The sequence below is a fragment of the Thamnophis elegans genome, chromosome 5 (genome assembly GCF_009769535.1).
Source record: "Thamnophis elegans isolate rThaEle1 chromosome 5, rThaEle1.pri, whole genome shotgun sequence".
NCBI lineage: Eukaryota > Metazoa > Chordata > Lepidosauria > Squamata > Colubridae > Thamnophis > Thamnophis elegans.
The window spans coordinates 25,279,119-25,305,114 of NC_045545.1; the positions used below are offsets into that span (position 1 = coordinate 25,279,119).

A 25,996-nucleotide genomic window follows, 5' to 3' on the forward strand; every position below is an offset into this window, starting at 1 on the left:
TTGTAGCATGTTAAAAACTAATGGATTGTAGCATTTTTTGGGGTGGTATAGACTCTCTTCATCAGGGTCTTACTTGAAGTTGAGGATAAAATTGAAACTTGGAGAAGGAGTTTAATTCACAAAAGGGAAGATTATGTATTTAAATATACATAGTAAGCAACAATAACCAATTTTAATATCTCATATTAAACCCGGGGCTTGTTTTCAGCTTAACATGATGCGTGAACTCTTTGTCATGGTGGTTTCTAAAGCATGGTTTATGCATTATATGTGAACCATTATGTTTTGTTCTGTGAAATATTATTAAAACTGTGCTTGATGTGTACAGCAATGGGACTTACTTTGAGTAATCATACAAAACTTGTGTTTTAAGTCTTTATTGAATCATAAAATACCCTCTTCTTCTTGTGATACAAGGAGAATTTATCTAGTCTTTTTTTTAAAAAAAAAACCCTAAATGTATAAAGCATTAAAAATTTCTTTTACCAGAACAAAATCATTCCCAGATTGTAAGAAGACTGACATATATTCTTATTTTATGGATTTAAAGTTTCAAAAAGAAAAGAATGACAAAAAAGATACTTTATTACTTTTATTTCCACTCCAACTGGCTGTTGCGGTTGTCTTACAATTTCCTTCCTGCATCAACAGCTACTAATTTTAGTTTCTAGAGTTATTGAGGTATTCCATTTCTAGGAAGCCATTCATGTTTTTGAGAATGTTCAAAGGTGACTTGTTCTAAGGGGAACGATACTTCCAGGCTAATTTTGGGGTTCTCAAAATGAGCTCCTTCATCAATACCTAATTTTCTTTTAAAAGACCATGAAGACTGGGTAGATTCTACTACAATATGTATAGGAAAGAGTAAATGCCCATGTAATCCAGCATGTTCTTTTTCCAAATGATTAACTTCCAAAGGAAAGCCATCACATAGAAATATCTCCACTGTTGTATCCAGGAACTGGTAATCTGTGCTCTTAACCTCAAAATCTAGACATAGCAATTGTGCCTAGTAGCCCTCCACCAATATGTCCTCAATCTGCTTAATTTCCTTTTAAAGCCCTCTAGATTGGTAGCCATCATGACATTCTGAAAAAGTTAATTTATAGTCCAACTATATTTCATGTGTTTTGCTCTTTTACTGTTCCATATCCCTCAACATTCAGTATCCCTTGTATTATAAGACAAAATAACAACAACATAATCTCTGTCTATTTTCTCTACACCATAACTGTCTATAATTCTAAAAGGTCTCTCATAAACTATTATTTTTTCTAAACCAGACAGTGAGTTTTCCCAGTCTCCTTTCCTCCAACTTTTTGATATGTTCAGTACAATGTTTGCAATTGGGCACCCAGAATTACATACATCTATTCCATATATAGTCATACTGTAGATTTCTATGGCATGGTACACACAGGCTTCCTTAATGGTTGGATACCAGAAACATTTTGCACCTCCTCATCCTTTGAGAGAGTGCAATGGTGGTTGGAAGAGAGGGATCCATGTCATGGAGGTCAGGAGAATTCCTAGGATGATAAGAAGAGCAGTTTGCTCTTTCATCCACAGTGAAGAAATAGCCACTTAAGCAGTCCTCGGTAGCTTTTCAAGCAAGGCCAAATTGGCCCAAGAGGAGCAACATGAGTCATCTCCTAAACTTCAGGGCTAAGCTTGACTCAGTTCAGCTTGATTGAGTCCTTATGATGAGAATAAAAGGATGCACAACAGTTTATTTCTCACTGCTAGTGAATAGTTCCAATAACAGAGAATATCTGTAGCTCAGGGTTGAACTACGCTATCTCAGAACTGATGATGTTACCTAGATGGGTAATGAAACATCATAGTCAATAGTGATAAATAACTTCTTTGGCTCTCAGAACTTTAAATTTGAGGAGCCTCCTGCTACCCATTAAAAATGATAGATATTTGGCATGGTCTTTGATGACTTCAGATCCAAGGAGGTACTGTGTGCCAGATTGCGGACACAACATATCTGGATTTAGTCATATTTTTCTGGCTGATCCTCAAAACTGGGTTTCCCCTTCCTTTATATTGATTGTGACCTGAGGTATATCTTGTACATGCATCCTGTTGCTATGGTTCAGTTGTTTACTTCCTTGTTATGTAATAAGTTGGGCTTCATATACTGCAGTTTCATTTCATAATCTTGAATTGTAAAGTAACTTTATCATAAATCATTTTCCCTTCTGACTTGTTCAGTTGACTTTTGGATCTCCCCTAATTCAATGTGCACATTAATTACAATATAAACATTAGAATTAGAGGTTAGAATTAGAATAACAGAGTTGGAAGGGATCTTGGAGGTCTTCTAGCCCAACCCCCTGCTCAGGCAGGAAACCTCACACCATTTCAGACAAACAGGCTCTCCAATCTCTTTTTAAAAGCCTCTAGTGATGAATCACCTACAACTTCTGGAGGCAAGTCATTCCACTGATTAATTGTTCTGTCAGGAAATTTCTCTTTAGTTTTAGGTAGTTTCTCTCCTTGATTAGTTTCCACCTGTTGCTTCTAATTCTGTCTTCAGGTGCCTTGGAGAATAGCTTGACTCCCTCTTCTTTGTGGCAACCTCTGAGATATTGCAACACTGCTATCATGTCTCCCCTAGTCCGTCTTTTCATTAAACTAGACATACCCAATCCCAGCAACTGTTTTTTATATGTTTTAACATGAATCAACCTGTCAGAGGAAAACTGAGATTGTGGCTGCAACGTACTTTTTTCAATTTTATTCAAACAATGAATGGAGAACCTTCAGTTACGCTGCTTGAAAATGCAGAGTTTCCGTCCTTTGTGCAAAGCATATATCCTTTTTCTTCAACTGTCATAGTAAACAGCGTTTTGAGGGAAATAAGACATGTTGGTCCGGTCTTCATTCATTGTTTTTAAGCAAGGAATTAGATTGTCTGGTATTAAAGTCTGTTCTTGAATATCTTCATCCGAAAGCAGAAGCCTCAACTGGTGTGTCTTTTGGGTTCTTGGGTCTTCATCTTTTGAGCCGCCCCTGCTTTGCCCACTTCCACTATTCCTGAGAATAAGGCTGATTTTATCAAATAAAGACTTATTTTCATTTGGGTCGACAATAGGCCACGTGGGGGCCACAGGACTGGTGTAATCTTTTCTTAAATTGCTTATGGGCGTAACAATTGAATTTGATTTGGTGCCCCAGTTTTGAAAAGGTGTTTCACCGGTGGTGCTGGAACTAGTTCTCAATTGAGCCTTATTAGAAATCTGAGGTTTATACCCATTTCTTGTAGTTACATCCAAATTGCTGGCAAACAGTACATCTTCTGAGCTACTGACTTCCTCAGAAACTGTTTTGCTTCCCTCCTTTTTTTTCTCCACAGCCCTATAGTGGTCCTGGATCAATATTTCTTCAACTTCAGTTACCACAACATCCAAAAATGGCTCGGAAAAATTGTCTGTCACAGCATCATTTTCCTAAGCAGAAAAATAACATAGAAAGTGTTGAATATTCTAGCACTCTTGTGGGCACATCATAAAGGGTGGAAAATGGACGGAGCAGACACCTATTGAGGTACTAGCAGCATCACAGGATTCTGAGTATAGATAGCTTTTGACTTATGATCACAATTAGGAGTTGTTGCAGTCATAAGTTGAGTTGGGCCCAATTTTATGGCAATTTTTACAGAGGTTGATAAGTAAATTCTGCTTATCAATGGACATTTTTTGCCTTTGTTGGCCATAAATCAGCCAAATTGGTTGCAAATTGTGATTACGTGACCACAGGATATCTAAGTACTTCCTGGTTTCCTCAAACATAAAAACATTTTAATCCGGAGGGAGGAGCCAATGTTGCGACAAGATGGTTGTGTGGTCTCAATGCTCTGAGACCACAGCCAACACTTTTGCCACTGGGTGGTCCAAACGGACCTAAACCATCCCAAAGAGACAGTGAACAGGAAGAATATGTCTTGCTGATCTCAGGGATATCGCAAAATCCTCGAAAGAAGCAAGAGAAGTTCTTTAAGCTGGTGACAAAAAATCCAACCAAGGCTGACAAAGTCGGGGCGGCTCCAAAACAGAAGGATACAGAAAGAGAAAGTGTTTCCAGCTGGTGAGGAATTGTTATTGTTTTAAAAAAGAGACTGCCTATAAAAACTCAAAAACCAATTTAAATTAAAGAATAGAAGAATCAAGCGGCGGAATTGAATTTGAAATGATTTTGGACAGTGGTTATCTTACTTTTTACATGTTATTTACATGGATCGAATCTACCTTTTGAAATTGATGGATTAAGTTTTCTTCTTCTACCTTCTCTTTGTGACTCTCTGTAATTTACAGACTAAAGTTTTCCTCTTTTATTGCTGTGGGTATTTTTCTAACTCATTTAAAGATTGGACCGCTTTTTCTAATTTGATATACAAAAAAGATACAAAAAGAAACTCTTTAATAGTGTCTCCACTCCAGAGGCTGGAAGGTATTGTTGATCGGAGTTTTGTTTATTCAAAATGGAATGTTTTTCTTTCTTTCATGGATTGCTTTGACTTGGTGCCACAAGGCTTTACTGTTTGGCTACAGACTGATAAGAGCACACAGATGTCCCTTTGAAGTATGTTTTTGACCAGAGAGAAGTGAGAGCAGCATTCTTTGTGAATCTATGTTTTAATTTTGTTGATATTTCAAGCTAGAGTAGCTGTGTTTGTCAGAATGACACAATCCCAAGGAAAAATAGAGGTCTTGACTTTGCAAAATATATTTTCAGAACTACAGAAATTATCAAATATAGTAGAGAAAAAACTGGAATACCTAGAGCACATAACAAGAAAATATGATGAAAAAATTGAAAATGTTCATCAAATGCAAAACGGGGTGATAGAAACTCAAAACACCCAAATGGAAAATGAATATAAAGAGACTAAACCTGCTGATATCTATGGTAATTGGTTTGTTCCTGAAAATGGAAAGACTGGAATACAGAAAGAGGAATTAAATGGAGAGGAAATCTATTTCAAAGTTCAAGATATAGAAGAAGATAAAATTAAAGAACCTATGGACTTAAAGAAAGACTTCCACTAGCAAAAGTTTTGATAACACTGCTGACAATCAAAGACAAACTGAATAAGGAAACAGAAAGAGGGCATCAAGATTATATGAGAGATCTTATAAGCCAGGAGGTGCTAAGAGAAGTCCATACAAAGCTGATCAAGAAAATGACTAGAGGATTGGTACCACAAATGGCAGAAGATATGAGATTGTTTTGTTATTGGAAAGATACAGATTGATAGATGGAGGAATATAACTTAAAACTAGTTAAAAGTGAAATTTAGTGGTAATAGATATAGTTAAAGAAATAATTGATAATGATAATAATGTATACAATGTGTAGTGTTATGATAAGTAATAATTGGATATGAATATTGAATGGTACCCATGAAAGGAAGATTAGAAATCCTTTTGGATTATATACAAAGGTTAATTAAAATAAAACTAAATTAGATACAGTTAAATTTTGATTATTAGGTGGAAACTGTTATGATACAGGATATAGTCAAATAAAGGAGAGATAATGATGACAACCTATATATAGGTATGGGTACAATAAAAGGAAACTGGATGAAAATTGCAAAAAGTGATCTGGAAAGGAGGATTAGAAAAGTTTGTTACTAAATATTATGGATGTTTGGCTAGAATAGGACATAAGGATTCAGTGTTATTGGAGGATTTTAGAAATATTAAATGAAATGCCAGTATATGTTTATGTATTAAATCTTGGTATATTTTATGATGAAGGACGTTTAAATAATTATAGTTAAATAAAAATGGAGGTATAAGGATAACATGTATAAATATTTGAGTTAAAATACTTGAGTTAATATGGATTATGCTTGATGACTGTGGAAGAGATGCACAAAAATCTTTTGTAACCAACTGATACACTTTCTACTGTATGTAAAGAAGGAAGATTTTATGTGTTGTGTTTGTTTTGAAAATAAAAATAAATTCTATTTTTTTAAAAAAAATATTTGAATCCGAAGAATTACCTGGAGATATTTGATTACTTTGCTGTTTTGTATCTTGGGATATTCTTCATAAAGCCATTTTGGTGCTACCGAGCTAACCATTTTGTTAACCCTTGAAACAAAAACACAACATGTTAACTTGCTTTTTAAATGACGGATTAGAATTCACATTCTTAACAGAGAGAAATATCAATGTAATTTTCAACACTTATTGTGGCTGCATATTCTTGTCTTCAACTATAGATCATCATAATGCAGATCTAAACGGGTGTTGGTAAAGAGATATGAGCAGCTATTAAACCAATACGTCTTCTGCTACTAACTTTGCATATCCTCTTTTCACTCCTCTTTCTTTCCATTCACCATTTTTTTTATCTTCAAAGATGATGGGAAGAATACGAAAGGAATGAGAGGAAGTGCTAGGAGCAAAAGGTTTCTTTTTGAAGCAGTGTTATTCAGCTCAAATGCTTTTCTATATCAACTTGTTTTGCAAGCTGCTTTTAAGACAGTCACTCACACTGCGAGACAAAGATTCTTGTCCTGCTTCAATAAAGGAAATCAAGATTGATACAAGATAGTCCTTGACTTCAGACTCGTCACTTAGCAACCAAATAGCAATAGCAATAGCAGTTAGACTTATATACCGCTTCATAGAACTTTCAGCCCTCTCTAAGTGGTTTACAGAGTCAGCATATTGCCCCCAACAACAATCCGGGTCCTCATTTTACCCACCTCGGAAGGATGGAAGGCTGAGTCAACCCTGAGCCTGGTGGGATTTGAACAGCCAAACTGCTGAACTGCAGTCAGCTGAAGTAGCCTGCAGTGCTGCATTTAACCACTGCGCCACCTCGGCTCTTATGAAATTATCATGAACCAAAGCTACTTATGACCAGTTTTGAAGTTAAAGCTGGGGTGGAGTGGGTAGTAGGCACAAAGCCTTAGGGGAGCCCAACGAATGGGAAGTATGGCGTGAGGTACTTCAGGGAGCCCCACGCCTCCCAAGGCCTCCTGCAGTCTCTGAGGCCTGTGCTAGACTTCCCAGGATGTCTTCTACCCCTGAGGCACCCTAGGCTCTGCTCAACATCTATATCAGGGAGAGCAGATGGGAATTGTTGAGTGGATCATGTGAGTGCCTCCCTTAATGATTGTCATGATTTGTACCTGTAATGGGCGGTCTTCGTTATGGTCATAACTTGAGACCTACCTGTATTGGGCCTGTACATTCCCAAATTATGCTCTCAAGAAATGGGCGGTTACATTCATTTGACACATCAATAAATAAAACTAAACTTTCATTAACCAAAGTCTGGGACAAAGAGTGATTGGTACCTTTTTCTGCACGATTTAATTGCAATCAAAGTGAAAACAGAGATTGATAAGAAAGCCACTCCAACACCAGTTCCCAACAGAATCCCAGTATCGTAATCATCATTCCCTGAGAGAGAGAGAAAGGTGGGGAGGGGAAGGGAAAGATGAATATACAAATTTTATATCACATCCATGCATTCTGCATGAATTCAGAATAAAACAAGCAAGAGAGTGCAACTCCTGTTTTTTTTTTAAAAAAACAACAACAACTGGATAAGTGTTATCATCTGCTGGAGAAGAGGATAATTGCCAGATTCTAATAAATAAGACTCTAGCAAGGTCCTTTGTTTTAAAACAGTTTTACTACTGTTTCTGGCAGATAAGAAACAGAAGACTAGGGACAATACTGCAAGTAAAGAGCAGTTGGATACATGTTTCATTTTCTTTGTCAGCTTTTTAAACAGTAAACCGCTTAACGCAACACTGTTTGCGTTTCTAATTAAAAGCCAAAGATTTCAGCCAAACATTTTTTTTTTCAGTTAAACAAAGAATAAAACTCAGTAAATTGTGCCCAGATTTATACATAGAACAGAAAGCTTAATGAGTTGTGGCTTCAAATCTGCTTGGGCAATCTACAGCCCATTGTAGATCAATTGATAAAGTTAGTGGATTTTTTTTTCTAGCATTCTGGCTCCCCCCCTGTAATGGTAACATTTTTTGACCAAGAGCTCAGCAGAGCTATCAATTGATCAGCAGGTGTTTTAAATAGCTTTTCATGTGGGATTTGTCATTTCTGGTAATGCCCTAATGATAGATTCATTCAAATTATTACATCCCATTTATTTCTATGGTTCTATGTAAGTTGAAACAATATTATTCAAAGTAGACATTATGGAGAACAGTGAACTCCCAAGCACCTATGTGTAGAATTGTAGTTATAAGGACTTATTAAAATTAAAACATGCTTATTTCCTTGATTGTTTTGGTTGTCTCTTTTTGAAATGTTGCAATAATATTTTATGATCCAGAGCGTTATGAATGTGATCTTTCCATGGAGGGGATCTAAAGACAACTGCTTGGAATAAACCAAGTGAAATCAATGAAACTTCAGTTGACCACGCAAAAGAATTCCCAAAAGTTATTGAGGAATAGTTGAGTTATTTTACTACAAAATTATTGAGGAATCTTTCTTAAGGAGGCTAAGATGAAGAGAAACATGTTTGGGTTGCAATGAAAGCAATCCTACTGCAGAGAGTCTTTTCTCATCTCACCGTAGTTTCTATTTGGTTTCCTGTTCTGTCTGTATTTAAATCTTTTTTTTTTAAAGTCTTATTACTTCTTACGCTTTTAATTTTTTTTAAAAGTCTTTTTTGGTTTAAGTAATATTTATTGTCCCACCTTTTTATTTTGGTTTTTTTTTAAACTACCATATTTCTCACACTATAAGACGCACCCCCCCCAAAAGTGGGTGGAAATGTTTGTGTGACTTATAGATCAAATACTGCACCCGGGGAGAGGGGGGTTGTGCGACAGCGGCATTTGCCCCTGCTGTCTGTCACCACCGCTGCCTGTCACTGCAACCTCCTGTCACAGCTGCCACCTTTCACAGCTGTTGCCTGTCATCACCGCTGCTACCTGTCACTGCCGCCACTTGTCACGACTGCCGCTGTTCGCCACTATCCGGGAATGCTGGAGCCTTTGCTGCCGAGCAGCTGATTGGTGATCGGATCAGCCTCTCGGAATACCGCTGATCAGCTGTTATAGGCGGCAGGGATCACAACCACTGATCATCGCCATTCACCGCTGATATTCACTGCTGTCAATCACTGCTGATCACCACTGCTGCCAGTGATCGAGAGTGTCAGTAAATAGTGCCATCAGTGACTGGCGGTGGCACTGGTAGATGGCAGCGAATGGCATTGGCGATCAGTGGTGATTGGCGGCAAATGGCGGTGAATGGTGGCAGTAGCAAAAGGCAGTAGCAAAAGTAGCGGCAGCAGTGATAGGTGGTGATGATCCCCGCCACCTAGAACAGCTGATCAGCGGTATTTCGGGAGGCTGATCCAACCACCAATCAGCTGCTCAGCAGCAAAAGCCCCAGCATTCCCTGACAGCAGCAGAAACTCCGCTCAGTTGACTGGTGGTGGGTGCAATGGAATGGAGCCCTGACGAGCCATGTGCTGGGGCTGCGATAACGTGCTGACCAGGCTGTTTGCTGTTTGCTGCAAGGATGCTGGCCAGATGAATACTGGATGGATGCTGGGAGGCAGAGGCAGAATTTTTTTCCTTGTTTTCCTCCTCTAAAGCTAATGTTTGTCTTATGGTCCGGTGCATCTTATAGTGCAATAAATATGTTAAGTTATCTTGTTCCCTTTCATGAGTTTCTTGACTTTGGTCATTAATGGGTTTCCAAAGATAGTTATAGTAATTTATTAAATTACATTTAGTGGTAGAAGTTCTTGTTTTTTATAATTTAAATTCCCCTTGGACCTATGAGAAATGGAAATCAAAGCCCCCGGACTCCTCTGAGTGTCCTGCTTGCCCTGGAGGAATGATGTCCCACAAACCATTTACATGACATGACATGAACACATTATGTCATCCTCAATCCAGTGGTGGGATTCAAATCATTTAACAACTGGTTTGCCCAGGGTCAGGTTGTCTGTTGTGGGAGGCATGGCCATGAAAGGCGTCTCTGTCCTTCAGCTCTGCTGCACAAACTGACCCTGCGTGAACAGGTTGTTAAATCCCCCGCCCATTCTCAAAGTAGACCCTGGGTGCTGCGCTGCAATGGGAAATGTAGCAGCCAGAATGAGAGAAGGAGGGGGAGTATGGAGAAGAAAGAGGGAACGCGGTCTTCTCCTTCTCTTATGCCAGCAGCTCTGTTGCCTGTTTCTCCATTGCAGTGCAGCACCCAGGATCCACTTTGATAAGGGTGGGGGTGGTAATTTAACAATTGGTTTGCCCGAACTGGTGTGAATCGGCTAAATCCCACCACTGCCTCAATTTATCCTTGAACACCAGAAAATCAGCCTCTACCCATCTTTCCTTGCACCAGTTCAAAAGTGCTCTTGCAAAGTAATTTTTCAAAGCTCCAATTCCTTCCCCCTTCCTAAAACTCATTGGCACCATTGTTGCCTTACTTTTTAAGTAGATAAAACCTAGAATCTAGCAAGTTCATCTTCTGCGTTTGGCCTCTGATTTCCCTATTGATGGACTGACCTATGTCCTATCCCTGCTTCCCATCTCCCAATCAACATTTATTGAGAACTTTTTGTCATTGTTCTCTTCCCACAGCGTTACCATTTCTCCTGTTTCTTGAGCAAAAAGGGGAGAATAATGGAACTCTTGTCAAATGCAACTGGTTAAATAAATGAACAAACAAACAAAAGACAGCCTCCTGCCTCACTGTTCCATCAATGTCAATAAACAAATAAATAAGGTAGAAGGCTCAAGATTGAGGAAGACACATACTCTCCATGGGTGAGAAAGGACTTTTTTGTCTATCCTTTAATTATTTCATTGGTGAACTAGTAAAAAACAAAAGAGGGCCACCATTTCATTGTTTCATCAGTGGCCACGGAAAAACACCAGCTTTCCACTAGTCCACTACTGAATTTGTAAAAGAAAGGGCCCCAGATGACCAAGACCAGCATCCAAAAGGGAGGAGACATTTTTGCCAGAGCACACAGTAATCAAGTAGTGTGGAGAAGTTTGTCCACAATTAATTGAAGCGTAGCAGATGCTACAACCCAGAAGGAAAAAAAAGTCTGAAGGTGCCTTCTCAGTGGGAGTGAATAAAAGATGCAGCTGGCTTTTCCTAGCCTTGAGAAATGCTTAATAGCCTTTACCTATGCTGACCATCACATGCCCCAGTTTTTACTCATCAAGGCTCCTGTGCAATTGCTCATATGGAACCTTATTGGGAAGAATATTTTGCAAATTGCCTAGGCAAATGTATTTATAGTAGGAGAATGCCATAATCTTGATTCACTTTACTTTGTGAAGAGACCTTTGCAAATTCACAGAGCACCATAAGCTTGGGTGAGATGGCAGATGGGGATAGTGCAATCGTGATTGGCCAGCCTGAAGCAGAATTAGAACTGTTTGGCTAAATCCAAAGGACCAAATCTAAACAATAATTGACTGGTGGGGTGGTCTCTGAATTCCATACATACAAGACAATGACTTTCTGAAAGGGTTTGAGATCTTCAGGTAGTGATGACTATGTGGAGGGCTTGGGAGCTGATTTTATAGTATGTCGTGAATTATATTATCGGGAAATGAAACAGCTTTCTCATTTCCTGTAGAGCAGGGATGTCCAACCTTGCCAACTTTAAGAACTGTGGATTTCAATATCCAGAAGTTCTGGTAGTTGAAGTTCACAAATCTTAAAGTTGCCAAGGTTGGATACCTCTACCGTAGAGTAAACCAAGCCAAGAACTCATTTTAATTATCATGCTGGTTTGGATGCACACATTTTCTATTCAAGAATTCGGTCAATGACTGACAATTTAACAGTGGAGGTGCCCATATGTGTTTGTGTGTGTGCGTGTGTCTGAATCAAGGGGTGGTTCTGGCTGGCTTTACTGCCAGTTCGGGCTTGCACGCACATGTGCAGTTTAATTAAAATTGTTCTGCACATGCGCAGAACTCAAAAACAAGATGGTGGTGATGACCAGGGAAGCGGTTTGGGGGCATGGCAGTCCTGGATCACTGCTGGTTCCGCGATCCAGGCCACCATACCGCTACCGGTTCTTCCGAACTAGTTCGAACCAGTAGGAACCCACCTCTGGTCTGTATGTATGAAATCTAGATGGTTCCAAGTTGTGAGTAATCATAGGTTACATCTTTAGGTCTTTAACATGTGTAAGCAATCTGAAGTTTTATTTTCTTGGAATCATGTCAGTGCATGCTATAAACATTTACTGCCACTTTGAAATGTCAAATGTTGCAAAAGCTGTGCATTCTGATCAGACAGAAAATCTCTCCCCCTGCCCGCCTCCAATTATTAGAATTCTTTCCTACCCCTGGTGACTGCAAGGCTCCTTTGGGAAATGTCAAGTTCTTTCTTTTCTTTCATCAATGCTACCCAGAAAAGAGAAAAAAAAATAAGACAGTGAGAATGAATGAATTCCTCTGTAATGTGAGAACAAGAATGATTCATTTAAAGTATCCTGCAAACATTATATTGATTTTGCATGAAAATCATCTACTCAGTCACTATGCTAAATCTTTGGCTTGCAGGACCTACAGCACTACTATAAGATCCAGCCAGCAGTCACACTTCCTACTGATCAGGTTTTTTGAGGGAAAGCCTAGAGAACTTTAGAAATAGCATTAATGCTGGGTTATTCCATAAATCTTGTCATCATGTGATTCAATAACTTTCACTTGACTTCCAATTGTCATTCAGCCCACAATTTTGATCATAAATAGTGACAGGTGAATGCCAGTTTCTGGCAAAACATTAAAATTGCAATCATATGATTCCAAACAGCCATAAATGCAGGCTGGTTGCCAGACACCCAAAATGTGGTTACATAACCACAAAGAGGCAGATATTGGAACTTCAAATCCAAATTTTCAGGCTCTGTTGTAACTAAGTGACTACTTGTAAGATCACTTAAGGACTACTTGTATAACAACAATAATCATCATCATTTTATCCAGAAAAGAGAGTTATTTTTTGACTTTTTCATTTCTTCTACAAAGCAGCAAAAAAAGTTTTAAATGCTCCTTTTAAAGAACATAATTAATTCTCTCAGTTTTCACATGAATGGACTAAGATGTCATCTTAAATTTGAAATGACATTTTGTTCAAAGCTGTGTTAGAATGAAAATTAAATTGCCAGAGTTTTAAAAGGGAAATTCTGTCACCAAGGTTTAAACGTCACAGAAAAACTTAACAAGAACACATGAACAAACAATATCAAAAACACATTTCTGCAAGATTTTATCTGTGTAAAATATTTACCATCCTTGATTGGTCTTACAGGACCTATGGAGATACCATATTTTCACTTTGGGAAAAATGTCTTCTACAGTATCAGTTTTCAGCTTGCTACAAGGGCTTAATTTAAGAAGTACAAGTATAAGATCATAATGTAAGACTCCAGCATGATAGAGGATAGAAGAATTCCTTCTTTAAGGGCACATCAATTGCTTTTGTACAATGAAAGTTCAGCCTTCACTAAAAAGGTATCTAGCAATTATCTTCACGTAACACACATAATAATCACAATGATTTACAGTGAAATTGTTGGGTTCTATTGTAGTTAAGTGAGCACTATCTGTATATGACACTTGTGATTACTGAGGATATTTGAAGATATTTTTCATTCTTTCATTACAACATGAAGTGTCTCTTCCTTGAACAGTCCTTTTCTTGGGCTCAATTCAATTTCTCATTTTATAATAGTAATGAAACCCCATCAGAAAAACACTGGTGGTTCAAGGCAAGAGTCTTTGCTTCAAATTTTGTTGCTAATTGTGTTAAATGAATACACAACCTCACGTTAATTTTTCCCAACGTTTCTTTTTTTTCCTTTGAACCCTCAGAACTTTATGGTCAATCGGGAGTCTTCAGAAAATGGCATGCTGAGTTGTAGGGTGATTTTTTTCTCTCCTACTGACAAACAGCTGACTTTGCTGCCAAAGCCGATTCTTTGGCAGCACAATCCCTGGATTTTGAATGTGAAAAACTTGGAATGACCCACAATGACCCACAGATGACTATGTACTTGCCTGGAAAGAGGATTCAGCAGCTCATGATTCTCAGTAAGTGTAGCTTGAGGGTATGGTTTCCATCTTTTCAAGTCATTGTTTCTTTTTTTAGGCGCACCTCTACTTTAACATTGTTTTGAAGTTTTCTTTTGTTTTGGTCCATATTTTTAATGTTGAACATCTGGATGAATGCTGATTTATCTTACAATCGCTTGTAAGATTACAAAAGTGAACTTTTCAATTTTTCCATTTTGGAGTTAAACTTCTCTTTTGCCACATGGCAGTAAATGGCACGAGGACTTTCCTTTAGGTCGTGAAAGCAATTGAATTTGAAGTACATCAGATTTCTACTGCAAGGATTTGGTATCTCACTTGTTCTTAAAAGAATTTTGTTGTTTTACTCTATTTTTGTATATATTATATCTCTGGTCTTTTTTTCCTTTTTAAAGAAATAGAAATTTCCTCCTTTATTTTCTATTCGTGGGAATCTCAATTTCTTCTATACTTACTTTGTGATGGAACATTTCTTTCTTTGTCTTGAGAAAAAATTGCTATGGAAGTTTGCCCATTAAGAGGGACTGGGACTATATTAGTTAATATAAATAATTATTAATAATAGCAATAATAAATAAAATAAAATAAATAGCAATAATAAATAAAAGATCCCAAACATTATATATTATGTACTTTTTACAATGCTCCCAAAAGAGATATAAAAGAGAGGCAGGGGCCAGATGACTTTAACGATAAAGACTTTCTTTGAAAATATATATTTTTTATAAACTCTAGAAAATCTCGACAAAGATTTGATGAATTAGCAACAGTTTTACATCTAAAGATGAAAACCAGATACAGGTGATAGCAGTTAAATTAGACTTGCAATTGTTAAATTGTTTGACAATTGGAAACTTTGTAGGGGAGGCTGAATAGGTCTTCCATTAAAAAGATTTAATCACAATGGAGATGACACAATGGGTTGGTGATGGACTGGATTTTCTTAAGAACGATGAAGGAGCTTTAAGAATATACTTATTATATATAGCCAGAAGATAACTCTTGGGGGATGTTATGATTTGGTTCATAGGAAAACCTACTGAACAGAAATATTCTACAGAAATATTCTCAACCGAGACTGATGGCTTTGGGGAGTGAGATGTAACTATGTGGAAGATCCCAGTTATAATTTCAAAGAAAAGTTTATTGTCAAGTATCAATTGAGGATATTTGATTCTGGATGGCTCAGAGATAATGACTGCAGTGGGTTTATGGTAGTCTAAAAGCTGTTTATGGCAGTGGTGGGATTCATATTTTTTTTACTACCGGTTCTGTGGACGTGGCTTGGTGGCCATGGCATGGTTTGGTGGGCATGACAGGGAAAGGATACTGTAAAATCTACATTCCCTCCCCATTCCAGGGGAAGGTTACTGCAAAATCCCCATTTCTTCCCGATCAGCTGGGACTTGGGAGGCAGATTTTATTTTAAATAAAAGAATTTTATTGTCATCCACTACAGTACAGACATATTGCAAACAAAAGTGATACAATGTCCTTTTTACTGAGTTCTGAATCATAATAACGTTTTTCCAGTGTTTTCAGTATCAGTATGATTTTTCTGTGGGTAGAACTAGAGAACAAATTTTACTCAATCTTCAGAATCTTCCACAAGTTACCAAAATACTATAAATGTATGATTTTATCAGAACTGCCAACTTTATTTATAAGAATCAGTTTCTTTTTATCACCAGAGCTGAGATATCAATCTGAATGGCTGTTTTTAACTTTTTATTATCGCAGTGGCTTAAGGTGATTGGATTTTGCACATCCTTATGAATTTATTTCTATTTCATTGCTTTTCTTCTTCTTCTTCTTCTTCTTCTTCTCTATTTCATTGTCTGAAAACAGACTGTCTACGGATAGTCCTCGATTTAGGACTACAATTGAGCCCTACATTTCTGTTAATGAAACATCTGTTAAGTGGGTTTTGCCCCATTTTATGACCTTTCTTGCCATAGTTGTTAAGCAAATCATTGTAGTTGATAAGTTAGTAATATGGTTGTTAAGTGAATCTGGCTTCCCCATTGACTTTGCTTGTCAGAAGGTTGCAAAAGGGGATCACATGAACCTCGGACACAGTAATGGTCATAAGTATGAATCGGCAGCCAAGTACCTGGATTTTGATTACATTGTCATATGGATGCTGAAACAGTTGTAAGTGTGAAAAATGGTCATAAGTCACTTTTTTCAGTGCTGTTGTAACTTTGAATGGTCACTAAATGAACTGTTGTATGCCGCCTTCTCAGTGAAGGACAAGAAACTGAAAGATTAGGTCTGCATCCACTACTCTGTATTTCATTAGGTTGCATGATTGGATGATATGTTCAGTGGTGCACAAGAATTTTTAATTCTTTTGCCTTCTTGACAATACCTATACATCCCATTACATCATGAATCCAGCAGGGAATTGTTGTTGTTGTTAGTACTTGCGAAGTCATGTCCGACCCATCGCGACCCTATGGACAATGTTCCTCCAGGCCTTCCTGTCATCTACCATTCTCTGGAGTCCTTTTAAGCTCATGCCTACTGCTTCAGTGACTCCATCCAGCCACCTCATTCTCTGTCGTCCCCTTCTTCTTTTGCCCGCAGTCTTTCTCAGCATTAGGCTCTTCTCCAGTGAGTCCTTCCTTCTCATTAGGTGGCCAAAGTATTTGAGTTTCATCTTCTGGATCTGACTTCTAAAGAGCAGTTAGGGTTGATCTCCTATAGGACTGACTGGTTTGATCACCTTGCAGTCCAAGGGACTTGCAGGAGTCTTCTCCAGCACCATAGTTCAAAGGCCTCAATTCTTTGGCGCTCAGCCTTTCTTATGGTCCAGCTTTCACAGCTATAAACTGCAACTGGAAAAACCATAGTCTTGACTATACGCATGGAATATTGAGAGGTTGAAAACAAATCTCTCTCTCTCTCTCTCTCTCTCTCTCTCTCTCTCTCTCTCTCTCTCTCTCTCTCTCTCTCACACACACACACACACACACACACACACACACACACTCACTCACACACACACACACACACACACACACACATCCTGCTTTCTGGATGACATAAAAAACAGACCTGAATTTAGTTTCACATGCTTTCATGATTGAACATTAAGATTTTGAATGCAAAATACTTTGGGGGTAAGACTCTGGTCTAGACAAGTCTTAAAAATAAAATACTATTTTGGATGAGCGTCATTCTTTGTTCCATCTGTAGAGAACCAGTTTGGTGTAGCTATTTAGGGCAGGCTGGAAACTGGGTGACTGCGAATTCTAGTGTTCCCTTAGGCACCAAGCCGAGTGGGTGACTTTGGAATAGTCACTCAATCTCATCCTTAGGGCAGAGTCAATGTCAAACCACTTCCAAATATTTTGCTAAGAAAACTGCAGGGACTTGCCTAGGCCAGTGATAGCTAACCTTTTTGCCACCGTGTGCCAAAAGTGCGCACACCCTTAATGCAATGTGTGTGCAACAACAACACCCACGCACCCTGTTTTGCACCTGGAAGGCCTCCTGCACCAGCCTGAAAGCCAAAACAGGGCACAGGGGGATGCACGAGGCCCCAAAATGCAATGCAAGTGCCCCCCATGCATGCACCCCGCCCCTTCGCACAGCAGAGACCTGAACACCAGCTGGCCGGCGGGAGGTGCACATGCATGCATGGTGGGGCTGGGCTGGGGTGATGGCTGGGTTGTCTGCAGAGAGGGCTCTACGTGCCCCCTTTGGCACACATGCCACAGGTTCTCAATTCTAGGACTAGGCAATCATCTAGAGACAAGACTGACTGAAAGAAACTCATAAACACACACAATCTGTAGAGTACACACCCAGATAAAAGAAATCTATGGTTTGGACGAAATGTAACTAGAAATTTTCTATATCAGTAACTATCATTAATCTTTTACAATTTGTCTGCTTGAGTTGTACTCACTCTGGATAGAGCTGGCTCGGCTGATGCCTTTCTGATACACAGCATATACTGAAATGACAGAGTTCTCTCCCATTCCGATGCCTTCTGTGAAGGTGAAGTTTAAAACATCACATAACTTTTATGGAAGTTCGGTTCTAATACATACTCTTAAAAGGAATCGTCCTCATCCACAGAACCTTTTTCTAAGAAGGAAATCATGATTTAACTGTTTTACATGAGCAATAATAGCATTAACCACAGGCACATCCATTCTGGAAATGCTTTTAATGAGTCCATTTACTTCCCATCCAAGTGAGGTCTAAATGGCTCTCTCACTATGTTCTTACAATAGCTGTATTCATCCATGCGAAAACTACTTGGGTAGCTGTAAAAGACAAGCAGGCAAATTCATGGAAGATAAGACAATTGATGATAATACTTATGGCAGCCATCTGTTAACTCCAGATGTCCATGAATACCAGTTGTTGAGAGTCTTGAATGGAAAGACTCAACTGTACATGTCCTCCATTTGATTACTTGCTGTGAGAAATGAATGGTGACTTTCAGTCTCACCCAGCATAATAACTGTAATGTTCTTATGATTTTAGTAGCATTTTTTTAAATCAATGATTTATTAGATCGGGGTTTTCTTGGATTTAAAGCAGATCACACCTTTGAAAAAGCATTCTAGATTACTGAGGATTCAATATATATATATATATATATATTTACTAGAGGTAATCCTGTGTTATTAGACATTGTACAAGTAGTCCTCAGCTTACGACCGCAACTGAGCCCAGAATTTCTGTTGCTAATAGAACAGACATTTGTTCAGTGGATTTTGCCAAATTTTATGACCTTTCTTGCCACAGAATTAAGTTAAGCACTGCAGTCGTTAAGTTAGTAAGGCGGTTGTTAAGTGAACTGCCTTTGTTTGTAAGAAGGTCGCAAACAGGAGATACATTACTCTGGGAGACCATAATCGTCATAATTATGAGTCAGTTGTCAAGTTTTTGAATATGTGACCATCAGGATGCTGTAATTGTCATAAGTGTGAAAATTTGTCATAAGTCACTTTTTTCATGGCCATTGTCACTTCGAACAGTCACTAAATGAACTGTTATAAGTTGAGGATTACCTGTACATATCTATCTATCTATCTATCTATCTATCTATCTATCTATCTATCTATCTCTATCTATCTATCTATCTATCTATCTATCTATCTATCTATCTATCTATCATCTATAAATCTTTCATTTCTATTGTGAAGACACCAAAAGAATTGACTTGTAGCTTACCTTCAATAGAAGTTGATGTATTTTGGAAAGGGACTTTCTTCCATGCAACAATGCTATGATGAAAATGACTGAAGTTTGCAGAAATCCATTCCACTATGTACCATAAAAGTGTTTTTCCAATAGATTTAGGAGGTTCCCATTTAACAGAAATTCCTTTCTGTTTATCAGATAATATTTTGATATTAGTAGGGGGTGGGAAAGCTATGGGGAAAACACAGAGGGGTTTATATGTCAGCATATCATTTTTGTTACTGCATACTTCCATAACTATACTGTATATTGACATCATTCAAAAGGATTGCATTGACATAGTTAAAAGTGTTCTTGAAATTAGTGAACAATTTATAGATTCATCTCTGTAATGTGGTGACCTCCATATATATTGATTTCCACCTCAGACATTATGGAATTTTGCCTGGGAAATTGTAGGGAGTGGCTATGCTCAATCTCTTCCTCTTCCCATGATGCAGTTCTGGACTTTGCTGTCTCATCTCCCCCCCCTTTTGGGTGAACCAGCAGTTTTTAAATGCTAAAAAAAGTAAAAAAACAAGTTCCAACAATCAGCTGTGTGACAATCAGCTGCGCTGCACGATTGTCAGAACTTTTTAAAAACCCTTTAAAGCATTTTTTATCTACCAATTTGGGTGAACCAGCCCAAACCAGTAGCATTTTACTCCTGGCATACATGTATTGTATGCAACACTATATTCAACAAGCCATAGCTAAAAGAAATTAGGACTCAGCTTGATGGATTGCTCATTTTCTGTTGTAATGCACAAGGTGAAATACCCTGTTTCCCTGAAAATAAGACCTCCCCGGATAATAAGCCCAATTGGGCTTTTGAGCGCATGTATTAAATTAATCCCTCCCCCCAAAATAAGCCCTCCATGAAAATATTGCAACATAGCAGCAGCCATGAGGTGACCACACTCGCTGCCTCTTGCACCTCAAAAATAATAAGACCTCCCCAAAAATAAGCCCAAGTGCTTATTTCGGGAGTCAAAAGAAAATAAGACCCTGTCTTATTTTCGGGGAAACACGTTAGGCTTGGCGATACTCTTTCCCATGCTGTTATCCTCTGTGGTAACATTTCTCTGTGCATCCCACCTAAAACTCTAAAGCAGCGTTTCTCAACCTTGGCGACTTTAGGTCCTGTGGACTTCAACTCCCAGAATTCCACAGGACTTAAAGTCGCCAAGGTTGAGAAACACTGCTCTAAAGGGTGGCTTCATATATTCCAATGCAAATCATCGATTGGGATAGGATTTTATGAGTTTTCTGTATTTTCAGAAGCTGCAGGAGTTGAATAATTGCTGGTAGGTCAAAAGGGTACATTTTGATAGAAAAGTTTATGTCATTAATGTCTATAAACTGATTCAATGAGGCAAACATATAGAACTTTGTACAGTATCCAGAGGTGAGTTAAAAAAAAATATTGTTTCTATTAGGAGCACTCTTAACAAAGAATGGTTTTTTGAAATGTTTCTAAGAATGGTATATTTAGATTGAACCTGTAGAGGGCATTGTAGGAAAACTAGTCGACAAACGAGACAGACATGTGCTATGTAATTGTAATTCTTAGAGTGCGGAAATGATAAAAATATCAGTCTGACTACTATAGGCTGAACTGCAAAGGCATATTTCTAAGGCAGTATCATGACTATTAACTCATTTGTGGCCTGAAATTTAGCAGACACATTTTTATATAGATAATGTTTTAATAATCACAATGACAGGAAACTAATCTTTTAAATATATTTTTAGATCCCAATTTCCTGCTATAATATTTATGCCTGCATTGGAATTGTATATTTTTCAACTGGATGTCTCCGAAATTTGGGTATATATAAATATACATACTTTATTGCAGTTATAGTCATATTGGAAGGAAGTAATCTGTCTGAATTAATTTAACAGCTTCAATCTGAAGATGGCAAAATTCAAAATGTATAAATATTTACAAGCGACCATTGCCATTTACAATGGCACTGAAAAAAGTGACTTACACTTATGACCGTCGCAGCATCCTCAAGGCCATGTGATCAAAATGTGGACACTTGGCCGCAGGCATGTATTTATACACCCGCTGCTGTGGCCTAGAGATGGAGCTCTCACCTTACAATCAGGAGGTTGTGAGTTCAATCCTAGGTAGAGGCCTAGGGTCTCCTGCTTGGGCAGGGGGTTGGATTAGATGACCTGCAAGGTCCCTCCCAACTCTGTTAATCTGTTAATGACTGTGGCGGTGTCCCAGGGTCATGTGGTCACCATTTGTGGCCTTCCCAGTCAGCTTCTGATAAGCAAAGTCAATGGGGGAATCCTGATTTGCTTAATGATCACGTTGACTTAACTGCAGTGATCTGTTTAACAACTGTGGCAAAAAAGTTTTTGCAAAAGTATGTGCAATTCATTTAACAACTGCTTTACTTAGCAATGGAAATTCTGGTTCCAGTTATGATCGTTATGTCAAGAATTACCTGTAATATATTAAATAGTAATATTACAATTGGGACATAAATAAGTGTGAGAATAATGTAAGGGAGTCCCCAGTAGGATATTTTATTCCATTCCATTTAATATCTTTAAAAAAAAATTCTTATGGCCACCCATTCCAGAGGACTCTGAGTGTCTTATTATTCTAACACTGTTCTAACATAATATAACGCAATACCAATTTCTGAAAAATTTGCCTGCTTTGTGATATCTTACCTTGGTAATTGTGAGGCGGTTGTTTCACTATAATATTTGCTGGTTTGGAACTTCCTTTGGAATTGTGTGCTGTCACATAAATAATGGTCACCGCTGGGGGCACCCTCACTTTGCAATGTATTTCTGTTGTTTTACATAAATCCACCTTCTTTCCTTGTTTTTCATAAAATATTCTATAATTCAGAATTTTTCCTCTGCTTTCCTTTGGAGACAGCGGCTAGAGAAATGCAGAATTGCCTTTAGAGAACAGCAAAAACTAATATTTCATTATTTGTACATATAATGTTCCAAAAGGTGCAGAAATGTGAAATCCAAAGGGAAAAAAAAGATTGAACTGACAGCTGCTTGGGAGGGCTAAATTACACCTGAAATGCCACCCAGCCCAGGTAACAGTAGTATTTGAAAAGATTCACGAAGAATTAATCAGAATCAAAGAAAAAAGTGGGGAGCCATTTAAGTATTTGACTGTCTGCCATTTCAGCTCTTCAAATTGTATCCCCAAGCAGAATTTTAGTAGGATTTTTAAAAATTTGAAATGTTTGGGATGTTCTCAAAATCAAGTGAGAAGAAAAAACATCTTAATATGGATAAGTCCACCTCTTTCAAAGCAGGTGGAACTTTTCTTTCTATAAAGAAGTCTATGTTCAATCTCACCATTACCTGGGAGGTCTTTACCTGCAAAGAGGGAATTGGATTTAAAAGACAGGTGGCCACATCCTCTGCCCACTTCTTCAGAAACTACAGTTTGGAACTCTCCCTAGATAACCAAGCAAGACTGTAATCATACTTTATTTCTGGACATTTTTACTTATACTCTACTATTCCATAGAACCATCCCAATCAAATACAAGGTCCAAGTCTGAGAGATTTTATCCATTAAATGCTTAGAATAGTTTTCACAATGGCTTCGCAGATGTTCATTTGCTCCTCCTTCCCAAGGAGTGATCTGATTACTCAAAATGAAGATGCCAGCCAGCTATCTGGTCACTCAATAAGAGCACCAGTTTCAATGCTCTTATTGCCACAAAGTACGCCCTAACAACGGTTATTAGCTAGTCTCTGACAGATTTATTCTTTGCCTTCCTCCATTGGTGCTTCAGGCATGTCTTGCATTGTTTCATCTCAGGAAATCCTTCTAAAAATTGGATGAATTCAATTCAAATCCACAAATGCAGAGAGCCAGAACAGGAATGATCTGATCCAAGGCTATTATTGCCTGCTCATTCCAAGTGAAGGCTTTCCACTAGCCATGCAACAGAGCTTAGGAATAAATCTAAGGTCTCTATGGAATCCAACTGGATTCATGAATTGTCTGGGGCAGACCAACTGAATTGGTACTTCCTTCTTTTAGTGGGAGTTAGCGGCATAGAATATCAAGACTAGGAGAGCATGATCTCTCCTTGATAAGATATTGATGTCAATACTCAACATCAAAGCACACCATAATTTTGAGATGAAGAACAGATCTAATATGGGCTCCCCCCCCCACCTCTGAGTACGGTCCTTAATAATCTGGATGAAGTCCATGGATGCAAGATGCCTCTGTATCTGGGTCCACAGAAGGCAGGTTGAAATCCCTCAGAATCATGAGCCTAGAAAACTCCACCTGATCTCTCCCACAGAGTTGAGAAGTATAGGCAGGGAAGCTGCTACACAACAGGAAAGTTGGTACAGAAGCAACAATCCCAATTGATCCCTGTAGTCCAATTTCACAAACAAGGTCTCATAGTCTATCATATCCAATGCAGCACCTCTAAAAACTTCCAAAGATTCCTGAATGATTACAGCCACACTTCCTCCTCTTTCCCAGAGTAATATCTGATGCCACATTCAAAACCCAGAAAGGCAAATTTCTAAGTAGGGAACCCTTCACCTTTGGATCCAACCAGGTTTCAATAATATAGAATAGATAGGTATTTTCTTTAAGAACAGCCCACACCTGTCTTCTGCTGCATTGCTCCATGCCACACCCTCGCACATACTAGTGCAATGTGATAGACACACCCACACATCATGGTTCTTCTGCCTAGCACTCAGCATCTGCTGTGTGGGACATCTGCTCATATGACACTAGACATCCAACTCCATCCCATACATTATCTCCCAACTACCCTTCTCTCAGGTGATAAACCAGGGGAATAACCAGCTATACCCTCATTGGCCCAGATATGTTTTCCACTGTTTTTCCACAGAAGCAGGAGAAGAAATTACCACCTCACCCAGTGCCCCTTTTCACAGCCATTTTAGATTATTAATCCAGCCTTTTTCTTTCAATCCTTTGGAACTACTGAGGTAAACAGATCAGGTCTGCTTCAAAGTGCAACCCATAAAGCAGTCTTCACCCCTTTTTAATGTGCATTGCATGACCAACAAACATTTAAAAGATTTGACTGTGTGGTCAAATCTGCCCTTTTTACTTTTTTGACTGACACTCCCACAGTGGTGCCTGGTTTTCATTTAATAATGATAATCTCTATTTTTTTTTTAAATGGTGTTTATTATCACCTTGATCAAGACAGTCACTTCTTGGGTACTATTGGGATAAAGTGGGCCGAAGTTCCTCCATACATCAAGTACCGCAGCTGGTTCTGTATTTAAAAAGGAGAGACACATATGACAAAAGTATATAAAATGACTTCTATTATAGCATTGCTCTTACACTGGGGAATAATTATAAAAATGGAGCAAATGAACTATTTTTAAAAATAGATTTTAAAAGATAATAAGCAAGCATAGAAAATGAGAGTATGTTGATTTTGGAAAGATAGTGTAGGAAGCTACTATAGTACTACACTATATAGGAGGCTACTCTATTACAGCAAATAGATTTAACTTCAAGAGCTGTAGAAAATCCAACCATATACTATAATCTATGGGATGGCCATATTTCCATTCTCCAATCAATGGTAAACTGATGCTTCCTTCATTTCTTTCTAGAACCGTTGCTGTATCATAACTTGCAATATCAGTCACTGAACCTGCATTGTTTGAATTCCCTTGGAGTTGTAATTCAATTCTATATGGAGAGTGACAGCTTCTCTGCCAGCTGGCTGGAGAAGAAAACTACCTATAACTTTCTACCTACCCATAAGTATGACAGTACTTATTACTAATACCCAGTAATTACTAATAAATTATGTAGCAGATCAGTAAGTAACTATTAGCTGCTGCTTTATCAACCCAAGTTCACACTTTCAGTTGAAACATAAAAGGCAGTCCTTATTCACAAGACATATGGAATCACAATCTAGTCAATCACATTTAATTTTAGTGTGTTATGTGAACTCACTGTTATCACTTTCTAGTTCAATGTATTATTCAGAGAAAATTGAGTCTATCGTGTAAACTAACTTTATATAAATATGTTGGGTGATAGTACTGTAGTGGGAAACTTTTTAAGTATTTGAAAATATCATTTCTCCCCTCTTCCTGACAATGAGAACAGAACAACAACAGTATAACAATAAAAAAGTATCACAAAACTGACTTTGCCATATAAGGGCTCCCAATAGCTAATACATTCAGGAAATGACAGTTTTAATCGGAAATTACAGCAATGGGAAAGAATTCACCTGATGAATTTCAGATCAGAATGTAGCTACTAAAGGGAAAGAGGGCTTGCTAAAATAAAGGTGCTAAACAACTCTTGAATGGGAAAAGAAAAATATTTTTTTCTTACTTAGAACCCAGTTCTGTCAGCAGGGGTCACTAATTCTCTGATAATATATGGCTTCTTGTAATGTGCCAACTTTTATCTGATGTTGGCAAACAAGAGTGACACCGTGGGCTAATCAGAGTTTTATCTCAATATGTTGCATTTCTTACTGAGGTTAGAAAGTTTCTCCTTAGAGCATGGAGCTTGTGGTAACTTTCAGAGGGAAAGAGCAGAAAAAGCTTGGTGGTATTTTACCACTAAAAATTTCCTCCTGTTCCTCAGTGAGATCCCACTGAGAACCATGGAGCCGAGATGGCGCAATGGTTAAATGCAGCACTGCAGGCTACTTC

At 38.2% G+C, this 25,996-nt stretch overlaps 1 protein-coding gene across 1 annotated transcript in view; it reads right to left on the minus strand.

Moving 5' to 3' along the window:
* Positions 1 to 2,776: 2,776 nt before the first annotated feature.
* IL23R (interleukin 23 receptor) overlaps positions 2,777 to 25,996 on the minus strand; it is a 40,045-nt gene continuing 16,825 nt past the window's right edge. The window contains exons 7-13 of the mRNA XM_032217804.1: positions 24,497 to 24,579; positions 21,992 to 22,208; positions 19,286 to 19,486; positions 18,006 to 18,089; positions 7,331 to 7,436; positions 6,023 to 6,113; positions 2,777 to 3,458 (exon numbers count right to left, since the gene is read on the minus strand). Of these exons, the coding sequence (XP_032073695.1) occupies positions 2,835 to 3,458; positions 6,023 to 6,113; positions 7,331 to 7,436; positions 18,006 to 18,089; positions 19,286 to 19,486; positions 21,992 to 22,208; positions 24,497 to 24,579 (1,406 nt within the window). The 3' untranslated portion in view covers positions 2,777 to 2,834. The remainder of the gene's footprint in view (positions 3,459 to 6,022; positions 6,114 to 7,330; positions 7,437 to 18,005; positions 18,090 to 19,285; positions 19,487 to 21,991; positions 22,209 to 24,496; positions 24,580 to 25,996) is intronic.